At 64.5% G+C, this 10,369-nt stretch overlaps 2 protein-coding genes across 8 annotated transcripts in view; both read left to right on the top strand.

Annotated features, from left to right (window-relative positions):
• Window positions 1–2,003: 2,003 nt before the first annotated feature.
• Window positions 2,004–8,187, top strand: CDHR4 (cadherin related family member 4). Its single transcript, XM_088061936.1, has 20 exons — window positions 2,004–2,203; window positions 2,593–2,613; window positions 2,748–2,944; window positions 3,017–3,179; window positions 3,259–3,344; window positions 3,461–3,556; window positions 3,998–4,101; window positions 4,174–4,310; window positions 4,391–4,556; window positions 4,647–4,797; window positions 5,088–5,190; window positions 5,358–5,573; window positions 5,647–5,786; window positions 5,867–6,014; window positions 6,088–6,290; window positions 6,370–6,509; window positions 6,588–6,623; window positions 7,600–7,666; window positions 7,758–7,788; window positions 7,914–8,187. The coding sequence occupies exons 1-20, from the start codon at window positions 2,152–2,154 to the stop codon at window positions 7,967–7,969; spliced, it is 2,313 nt and encodes a 770-aa protein (XP_087918062.1). The 5' UTR covers window positions 2,004–2,151; the 3' UTR covers window positions 7,970–8,187.
• A 1,269-nt stretch (window positions 8,188–9,456) lies between these two features.
• Window positions 9,457–10,369, top strand: part of IP6K1 (inositol hexakisphosphate kinase 1) — a 36,294-nt gene continuing 35,381 nt past the window's right edge. For 3 of the 7 annotated variants that reach the window (XM_005522205.3, XM_014251742.2, XM_014251746.2), the window contains exons 1-2: window positions 9,457–9,590; window positions 9,982–10,036. The gene's annotated coding sequence lies outside the window, so the exon portion shown is untranslated. Of the gene's footprint in view, window positions 9,591–9,676; window positions 9,697–9,981; window positions 10,037–10,076; window positions 10,234–10,369 lie in introns of those variants that run through there. The other 4 variants (XM_014251744.2, XM_088061804.1, XM_014251747.2 and 1 more) reach the window with 4 other exon arrangements.

The following is a 10,369-nucleotide window of genomic DNA, read 5'->3' as shown; positions in this document are numbered from 1 at the left end:
GGCACCACTGCAGGGAAAGGGCACATCAGCACGCTTGTCGCCACTGACCCCAGCCAGCACCGCGATCCCCCATCCCACCCTCCTCGGCACCCCGCCGGCCCGGTTCGGGGGGGCTTTGCTGGCGCAATGGGCGTGCAGCAGGGTGCGGAGAGCGGGGCGCAGGTCCCAGCTTGCCTGGAGCCCCGGGCCCCGCTTTCCTGCGGCTCCTGCGCGGAGCCGGCCGGCGTGCAGCGGCTTGTCGGGTGAGCAAGCAGGCACCCAGCCCCGGCCGTGCCTGCGGGAAATGACAGAGGGCCGCGGCACGTAGGAGCTGGCGCTCCACTGCCCCCCCGACAGCCCCTCGAGTGCCCCCTTCTCGGTGGGAGGCAACCGGGACACCCCTCCGGCACAGTCCCATTCGGTGGCACGGAGCCAGCGGCAGCCCTAGGGCACCCGCGGGTGCTGGGGTGGGGCTCAGCCCCCCTGCGTTGGCAGGGCCACCCACCCACCCTGTGCCCTCCAGCTGGGGACACCCCTGGTGACGTCAGGGTGCAGCCAGGCCTGCGCCCAAGGCCCGGGCCCCCCCAAACGCCGGGGAATACAGGGGACTAAGGCAGCCAGGGCTGAACGGAGCACGGCCGGGCGGGCGCTGGAAGGGACTCCTGGCTCCTGCAGCCGGGCCGCTCCTCGCTCTTGAATTCCTATTGTCTGAACCCAAAAGCAGGGTGTTACGTCCGCTTTCCTTTCCACGCTGGAGTCGCGGAAAGCTGAGTGTGCAGGAGGGATTGCTTCCAGGACCGATAATTGTGTCTCCTCTGTCTGGCCCTAACAGAGCTGCTGGCAGGACTGTCCTTGTCCCTCTCCCCGTCCCCGTCCCAATCGCCGTCCCCCTCCCCGCTGGCTGGGACCCTCTCATCCAGCCCTAGTGGCAATGTGCCACCACTCCGAGCAGCCCAGTCCCGCCGCTGGCCGGGAACACTGGGGCAGCCGGTTGTGAGGTGCTGGGTAAGCATGTGGCAGGCCCAGGAGAGCCGAAGAGCCACCCTGCCATCGCTGTCCCTCGGGGCAGCCCAGGTGGGTGGCAGGGTGGCAGCTCCGGGGGGACGGTGCCGCTGGCATCTTGACAGCTGGACACTGTGGCCGCTGGCTATCCGTGCCCCCACACCACCAGTGTCCCAAAGGGTGCCGCCTTTGGCCTCGCGTGTAATGTCACGGTCCTGATGTCGCCGGCAGCGGCCGGACGTCACGGCAGTCCCGGGGCGGCGGGGCGCAGGCACGGTCCTCCTGTCCCATCCCGTTCCCTCCCGGTGCCCGCGGCAGCACTCACCCGGTCGGCGCCGAGCTCGTCCGGGCGGGCGTGGTGCAGGCCCGGCCCTGCACCCCCCCCGCCGCACCCAGTGCCGCCGGTGCCGGAGCAGCAGCAGCAGCGACAGCGGACGGCGCGCCCGGCGGTGCCCGCCGCCTCCCGGCGCTGCCCGGCAGCCCCGCCCCGACCCGCCCCGGCCAATGGGGCCGCCGTAACGTGAGCCCGGCCCGCACCGGCACCGCCGCCCCGGGGCCCCGCCCCGCCCACGGACCCCTCCCCGCCGCCCCGGGGCCCCGCGCCGGGCACCACCCGGGCACCGCCGGGACAGGCGGGAGCCGTACCCTGGCCCCGGCAGCACCTCGGGGGTCCCGCAGCCCGGTATGCCCCGCTGGGAGGGAGGGCAATCCCGGTACAGGGCCCCGGCGGAGGCATTCCCCCCTCGGCACCCTACGCCACCGGGCTGCCAGAGCCGGCCTGGGCGGTGGAGGAGGGAAGGGAAGAGTGACCCTGGCCACAGCGCCCGTTAATTGGGAACTAATAGCGCTTAATGGGGAGCCCGGGAGAAGCGGCACTGGTTTGCAAATGAACGAGAACACGGCCAAAAATTACCTCCCTGCTAATTTTCCCGGTTCCCGAGCGTGCCGCGTGGTGAAGCAGTGTGGGGTGGCAGCCAAACCCCACGGAGCTCGAGTGGCGAGGGGCTGAGAGAGGCGGCGTGCAGAGCTGGGGGCACTGGAGCCGTGCCCTGTCCCTCCCCTGGCCGGGACGGCCACCACGGGTGGGGATGGACGGCATGACGCCGGGCTGGGGTGGTGCCCGGCACCACTGGCAACCGGCTGTAGCTTGTCCCAAACACCCAGCGAGCCATGGGCATGCACGGGCACCTCACCTTCCTCCTCCTCAGCCTCTATGCCCCAGGTAGGTGCTTCAAGGTCATAGTGTTCGGGGCACCCTTTGCCAGATCCTGGGTGGATGGCTGAGAGGAAGGGGAGAGGGGAGAGGCTCTCCTCGGTTGCTCCCACATTCCTGGGGCTGACCCTAGGATGGGCAGAGGGATCGGCAGCTGCCTGGCTGGGTTGAGGCAGGGAGGGGGCATCACAAGAGCATGCTCAGGGCATTGCCCGGGTATCCTCAGGGTGTCCTCAGCATTGCCAGGGTGTTACTCGGGCTTCTTTTGAGCATCACTGTGGCATATCCAGACACCACTGGGGTTTCATCAGAGCATCTCACAGAGGGAATTTTGTGGCTTCCCCAGGGCATTGCCAGGGCACACCTGGCAGGCTGGGGTGACACTCTCCTTTTTGCAGGGACCTTCGTCAGAGCAACAGGTAAGAGTGGGGTATTTTGGACCCGGCTGTGCCAGGCAGGGAAACCTGTGGCTGCATTGGTGCTTAGGTGCAGGAGCAGAGCTCCATAAGCACAGCTGTGTGAGCCATCAGTGGTCGCTGGGGTCTCCCACCAGTCCTGCCTGACTTGCCACGTGTGGTGGCCCTGAGTGAGGACACAGTGCCAGGCAGCCGCGTCGCTGAGGTGACCGTGTCCTGCAGCAACTCAAGCAGCAGTCCCAATGTCACCCTGGATAGCATCGAGCCCAGCCACCCCTTCAACTCCATCGCCATCAGCTCTGACCCCACAGATGCCACCACGTTCCGGGCTGAGGTGTGGCTGGGGAATAGGGAACGGGGCAGGAGCTGGCAGGCGCCCTGCTGAGTGACTGTGTCCCCACTGCAGGTGACACTGCGTGCTGGTGCGGAGCTCGATGCCCGCCAGGTGAACCAGTACACACTGACCCTGCGGGCTGCTTGTCCTGGTGAGGGTGAGGTGGAAGAGCGGCTCTTTGTCCAGGTGACAGCAGGGCATGTGTTGCGCTGTGATTCCCCATTTGCCAGTGCAGGTAGGAAACAGGGGCACAGGGCAGTGGGGGCTGTGGGTGCCAGCCAGCACCAAGCTCCCACAGCTGTGCTGTGCTCCAGAGGGTGATGTGGTGCAGGTGCTGGCAGATGTGGCACCCAGGACGCCCCTGTACGCGGTGCTGCCGCAGCCGCTTGGTGGGCTGATGGTGAGTGGCAGCTCCCTGAGGGGCCACACCCCCATAGAAGGGAGCAGCCTTGGAGACAGCAGAGCCCCAGGTGTGGAGGAGTGGGACAGGGGTTCCCATCACCCTCCTTTCTGCAGTTCAGGCTCCGAAACCGCAACACACCACTCACACTCACCCGCCGGGGCCTGGTGCTGGCACCTGACAATGGTTTTGACCCCAGCAAGGACACCCAGGTGGGCACCAGCAGCCCCAGGCTGGTCACAGCCACCTCTCAGTCCATCAGGGCTTAGCCCTTCCTTGGCCACAGCTCTCCCCATCCTGCTCTTACCAAAATTGCCTGTTTACCCTGGACCCACAAGTGCTCCAGCCCTGTCCCCATCCCCTTCTGCTCTCAAGTCTTGCCCATATCCTTATCCCTGTCTGTATTCCTGCCCATTCTAGTCTCCAGCTCATACTCATTTCCATCTCCACACCTCTTTCCACCTCTGTTCCTATGCCAAGCCCCATTCTCATCCCTTGCCCCCTCTCCTTTGTCTCTGTCCCTGTTTCTGTTCCCATCCCATCGCTATTCCTGTCCCTGTCCCTGTTAGTAGCCTCATCCCTATTCCTGTTCCCATCCCCATCGTTGGTGCCACTCGGGGCTATCCCACAGCTGCCTTGGTGCTGCCCCACAGACATTCAGGTTGGAGATTGAGGTGATGGATCGTCACGGGCACAACTGCAGCGGGGCTGTAAGGGTGGAGGTGCTGCCATCACACCGTCCCCGTGTCACCTTCCCGTGAGTGGGGTTGGGCCAGGAGGGGGGTGCTGGTGGCACCAGGCTGCACCACAATGCCCACCTCGCCTGCAGTGAGCCACACCGGGCTGTGTCGGTGACAGAAGGCATTGGCCCCTGGGAGGTGGTCACACAGGTCCATGCCAGAGGTGACAATGTCCACTATGCCATCCTTGCTCCTGTGGCTCCCACGCTCTTCACCATTGATGAGGGTGAGCAGGGCAGCAGGGATCCCTGAGGACGCCCTGTCTGTGTCCCTGTGCCCAGTGTGAGGCCATGGCTCCTCCTGCAGTGACAGGCGAGATCCGCAGCACCCGTCGGCTGCAGGTGACCCATGCCCACCTCCTCATCCGGGCTTACAACGCGCTGCACCCCGATGACCACGCCACCGCCACTGTCAACGTCACCGTGCAGGGGACAAACCGCCAGGCACCAAGATGTGTCCCAGCCATCTTCGTGTATGGTTCAGGGGGGAGTGGGGTGCATGGGACTTTTTGCTACGCCCAGGACATGGGTCAGAGGCTGAGCTGCTGGCTACCCTGCCACAGGTCCCAGGTTCCTGAAACAGTGTCCCCTGGCAGCACCTTGGTGACACTGAGGTGCACCGACTCCACCAGCACTGATGGGTGCCTGCACTATGCTCTCGAGGGGCCTCCCTCCTCCCGCTCCCACTTCTGCATGGAGGGGCCACAGCTGAAGGTGAGTGGGGCCATGGGCAGTGCCCAGATGGACAGCAAGCACAGACCCCAGAGCCCAGTGGGATAAGGGGGACCCTGTGACATGTGTTGTCATGCCAAGTTCTGGGTCAGGGCTCCTCAGGGCTCCCTGCTCCCCAAGGCCTGCTCATTCTCCTCGCTTGCTTCCTCCTCCCCTGGCATCGCAGCTTTGTGGGACACCCTGCCTTTGTGGGATACTCTGGTTTTGCAGGGCATCTGAGCTTTGCAGAGCACCTCGGCTCTCTGCCTGACACTCCCCTCCTGGCTTGGCAGGTCAACACCAGCCTGGACTATGACTCGGAGACCATGGCTGCTCTGGGCTTCCAGTTCACAGCCACCATTGTGGTGACAGTGGGAGGGCAGCCCCTACAGAGCAGTGAGTGCCCATTTCCCTAGGGTGGGATAAGACCTTTCCTAATCCCCAAAACAGCAGATCACAGAGGAAACATTCCTCCCCTGCTGCCCCAGAGATGCCCACGTGACCCAGCCCGGCACAGGCTGTGGGGTGGTGCCAGCATGGCTGAGCAGCTGTGTGCCACACAGCCCGTGTGCCTGTGCTTGTGACGGTGACACCTGTCAACGAATTCAGACCAGCGTGCCCCAGCGGTACCACCTTCACCGTGCCAGAGACAGCAGCTTTCAACAGTGTCGTGGGGCGTGTGGCTGGCACTGACCGTGACTATCCCCTGGACAGCCTCGAGTACAGCCTGGAGGGGGGCTCTGGCCCTGCACAGCCCTTCTCCATCAACAGGCGCACTGGTGAGCCCCTTCCCCAGCCCCTGCCACACCCCATGGCATCTACCGGTTCCCAACAGCTCATACCTTCCCACAGGCGAGATCCGCGTGGTGGGACCCCTGGACTCCCAGCAGCAGAAGAGCTACAGGCTGGTGGTGCAGCTGACGGACACCCACAATGACCTGGACCCAAGGAAGAGGCAGAGCCGTGCGTGCGACGTGTCTGTGCGCCTGCAGGTGCGAGGGCAGCCCGCTGGGTGAGCTCTGGTGGGTGTGAGGACTGTGGGTGCCCTAACACTTCCCCCTGCTCCTGGCAGGCTGTGCCGGACCAGCTGCCGGTGTGCGTCCCCGAGGTGCAGGAGCTGCGGATCATGGCTGGGTCCCCGGGCAGCCGCCAGCCTGTCACCCACCTGGCGTGCCACGGCAGCCCCGACAGCGCCGTGCTGACTTACACCATTGTTGGAGGTGAGGAACGGCCAAGCCACAGCACGAACCAGCCCTCGCCGCGGTGTGACACTGAGCAGACCTTCTCGTCCAGGCAATGAAGACGGGCGCTTTCGGCTGGAAGGGAGCACCCTTATCTACCTCCCCAGTGACCGAGCCTCACCTCACCCATTTGTCCTGCTGGTGGAGGTGTGGGCCGGCTCTGGTGCCCGCCGCCGCAGCAGCGTGGTGGCACTGGTGGTGCACGTCACCCCCCGGAGCACTCCGGTGCCACCCAGCACCACCACCCAGCACACGGTGAGCAGACCCCACTGACCAGCTGGTGCTGCAGGGTCCGCTGAACCTCCCACGGCCCCTCACCCCACTGCCTCCACAGACGCTGCAGAAGGAGCCGCTGGTTGTGTTGCAGACAGAGGCAGTGTGGCACCCGCCAGCCTGGTTTGTGGCCGTACTGACCATCTCTGGTGCCCTGCTGCTGGCCACCCTGGGCCGCATAGGCCGGAACCTGCTGTGCAGGTGAGCCCCAGCCCGCCTCACGGCATGGCACAGCGAGCGAGACTGAGGGTTCACAGTTGCCTTCTGCTCCTCCCACAGCAACTGGGCTCCTGGTAAGCTGTTCCTGGCCCAGAGGTGAGTGCTGTATGGCCACGACAGTCATACTGGCAGTTGTGTTGTCCTTGCAGGTAGCCAGGGAGCCACAGCACACAGGGTATGTTGTATATTTGATATACTCAGCATTTGGCTATAGCTTGCTGTGCCAGGGAGCCGTCTCTGCCCAGGGCAAGGGTGCAGCCCTGATGGGAGCTATGGGAACAGAGAGAGCAGTTTGGCCAGCAGACAGTGATGTCGGTGGCCAAGCTGGGGCACAAACTCTGCAGTGGACAGAGTGCACAGCACTGGTGCCAATGCCTAGTGCTGGGTTCTGGCACCAGGGCTGAGGTCACTGCAGCTCACCAGGGGAGCCCCTGTTTGGCAGTGGTGAGCCCCATTTGTCAGCGAAAGCTCCCAGGGAGAAGGTGAGCAGGCTGGACAAACCCTGGAGAATGAGTGATGGTGGCAGGTGACAGAGGAGAGAGCCTGAGGAGATGCTAGACCAGCCTGTGCCAAGTGTCTGCACAGCAAGGAGACCTGCAAGCCCATGGGCAGGATAACAGCCACGTCCAGTGGCATAACTGCCCCGAGGTGATGCTTAGCTGGATCCAGGTTCATTGGTAAGACTGGGGGGCACAGTGCTTGGTGACACTGGGGCTGTAGTGACCATGCAAGGCTCAGCCCCTGTGGGTGGCCCTGGCAGCTCCCTCAGCACAGCATCCTCCAAGCACAAGAGGGATGCGTTGCCAGCACAGGGGGAAACAAGTGTGTGTGGTGGCAGACCTGCTTGCTGCTCAGGCACTGCTGAAAGGTGGTGCTGCTTGGGGGAGCACAGCGCTCTCACAGTCCCCTTCTGTGCTAGGGGACAAGCAGGTAGGTGGATGATGGGCTTAACAGGGTGTAGCTGCCAGGGCAAAACCTGGCTGTCAAGTTGCTCCCAGCAGCATCTCTTGGGGTTGAGGCTGGCAGCCCATCACTGACAGCATTTCCCTCCCTTCCCCTCTCCCTTCTGCAGCTCCTGGGATGTGATGGAGCACAGCAGGGGCAAGGAGGAACAGGGACACCAACATGCCAGCAGCCCAGTAAGTGTGTGGCAGTGAGGGTGGGTGTCCTTCCAGGGAGGCAAGAAGAGCCCTGTGGCCCTCTGCAGCCTCTCCTGTCTCCTCCACACAGGGGCAGTTTGATGGCCATGCTCAGGACCCATGTGAGTGCCCTGTCCTACAGCCCCAGGGCAGCCTTGGGTTGTGTCCCCCAGGCAGAGGGGTCTGTGGACAGGAGAGATGGGGACCAGGCCTGGGGGGCAGTGACTGAGTGCTGCCTCCATCTCAGGCAGCGGCAGGGACTATCTCTTCCATAGCGTGACCGGGGCTCGGCGCTGGATCTGAAGGGCTTGCCTCGATGAGGGGCTCCTTGTGACCCACAGCTCCACGTGGGCAGCGCTGGGCAGAGCACCGGGCGCTGGCAGACAGCTGGTGTGGCCCCCGAGGAGGAGACCCATCCTTTGTGGCCAAAACGGCTGCACATGGGGTGCATGACACTGGGTGCCTCAAACCCTGAGCCACCTCAGCCAGTGTAGACCTAATAAATGGTGTCAGAGATTGCACACGCTGCTGTGATTGCCTTAAGGAGTCCCCTTGCCGGGCAGTACTACTGCTGGCTGTCCTGCTGTGGTGGTCATTAGCACTGTCTCGTCAGTGGTGTGAGTGGCATGACCCAGGACAAGGATTGGCAGCGGGCTTGGAACTGCAAAAAAAAAAAATACGAGAGCTTTGGCCAAGTCTGCTTCGGTCACAGAAGCATCTCTGTCCTCAGGACATGACCCAGCCGGGGTAGTCCTCCACAGGGAGGTTATCTCGGGCAATAACACACAACCACGGGTAATTTTGAGCATTTTTTGCCCCGAGTCCCGTGTTCTCCTCAAGCTCTGCTTTGTTACAGCGCTCGCAGGCGCAAATGGGTGGGATGAGCAGCTGGTCGGCAGAGGGGATGGGTTGGTAATTGGGAGGAAAAGTGAATTAGCGTGGGTGCAGGTGAGCGGGACGCCGCAGGAGGAGCTGGGAGCGGCGGGAGCCTTTGAAGGCGTCAGTCAGCGGGAGGTGGGAAAGCGCTTATTTGAATTTCAAAGGAGCGCGCCACGGGACGCCTCCCTGGCAGCTCCTGGGGAAATGAAGCGCTGGCGGGATAAGAGGGGAGAGACTAATTTGGGGAGTAGGTGACTAAGGGGAGGAAAAGGGAACAGGGGCCAGCCGTGAAATTTCACAGTGAGAGGGGTCACCTGTGTGACTTTGCCTGAGGGTCTCTTTTGCTCTGTACCCACGGGGACCGTGACTGTCCGGAATTTAACTCTTTATGATACCGGAGTGGTGCGTGAGCGTGTTCCATCGGCGAGACCCCGATGGGAGCGGCGGCCGGAGGGGGAGCTCTGAGTGTGGGACCGCGGGACGGCTGGGCGTGAGTTTGTATCGGGGAACACGGAGTGCAGAGCGGCCAAGAGTGGGGTCTGGTTGGGGAGCGCGGAGCTGTCGGGGGTGGGTTCGGAGCGGGGATGGGTTCGGAGCGGGGAGCGCGGTTCGGAGGGCGGGGCTGCCGGGGGTGGGTTTGGGGCGCGGAGCCGCGGGCCGCGCCCATTGGCGGAGCGCCCCCCCTTCTCAGCGGACAGCCAATGAGGCGGCGCTGCCCGCGAGGGGGCGGGGCTCTGGCGGGCGTCACGTGTGCCTAACGTGCGCTGCCGTCCGCGCTCGGGAAAGGGAGGAACGGCTCCGCGCTTGAGCGACACCAAGTTTGACCTATCAGAGTCCGGATTGGACCCCCGTGGGGCGGGACTCGGGTGTGGATTGGCGCTCAGGGCGACAGGGCGGGCTTTGGACGGCGCGGTTGCTATGACGGCCAGCGCCGGGCTCCGCCCGCTTCGGCGCCGCCATCTTGTTGTTGATTCGAACGGCGGGGAGCGGCGGCGCTGGGGCTCCGCGTTCCGGTGTCCCGGCCGGGCAGGCAGCGCCGGCCCCGGTGAGCCGCGGCAGGCGGGAACTGGCCGGGCTGAGGGCCGGGGGGCTGAGCCGAGCGCGCTGCCGTGAAGGGGAGACCCCGGTGTGGCTCCGTGAAGGGAGAGGGGGTAGGCAGGCACGGCCCCGTGAGCAGTCGCGGTGAGGGGGTAGCGAGCACCGGGGTGGGCCTGGAGTGGGGCTCCGTGCGCAGCCCCGTGAGGAGGGGCTGGGGGGAGCCCGGTACGTCCCCGTGTGTGTGTGGGTGGGACCCGGGCGCTTTCCCCTGCGGGGCCGGCCTGGGGCACGACCGGAGCGGGGTTCCCCGGGCTGGGCAGCGCGGTGCTGGGGCAGGGCCGTGCCCAGCGGGCAGAGCGAGCGTCCCCTCCCTTTGTGCCCCTCCTTCCCTTCCACAGGAGCTGCGCGCAGGAAGGAGCTCGGAAGCCGCGGCGGTAACATGAAACCAACATGGTGAGAAGGCTGGTGGGGCTAGGGGTCCGTCCGTGCTGCCCCCCGGCAGGGGTGTGGGTGGCCCCAGGAGCGCTGGCTGCCCCCGTGGGGACACCTGGAGTGCCTGGCAGTTCCCCCGGTGTAGGTGTGCTCGTGGGTCTGCAGACCTGGACTGGGACCAACCTTCCCCAGGGTTTCCATGGAGGGGTTGAATTAGGGTAGGTGGTACCGAGTCCTGTTCATTTTTGAACTGCTCTGAACTTACACTGGTCCCGGGGTCCATATTCCTTCATTTTTAAGCTCAGCATCAGCCCTCTATTTATTTTTTTTTCCCCTGAGCAATATACTTTAGTG

The sequence above is a fragment of the Pseudopodoces humilis genome, chromosome 13 (genome assembly GCF_049639895.1).
Source record: "Pseudopodoces humilis isolate 2021_Gansu_Grassland_sample_001 chromosome 13, ASM4963989v1, whole genome shotgun sequence".
In the NCBI taxonomy this organism is placed as follows: Eukaryota; Metazoa; Chordata; class Aves; order Passeriformes; family Paridae; genus Pseudopodoces; species Pseudopodoces humilis.
Note: the sequence above shows the minus strand (reverse complement) of the source record. Positions and strands in the feature narration are given on the sequence as shown.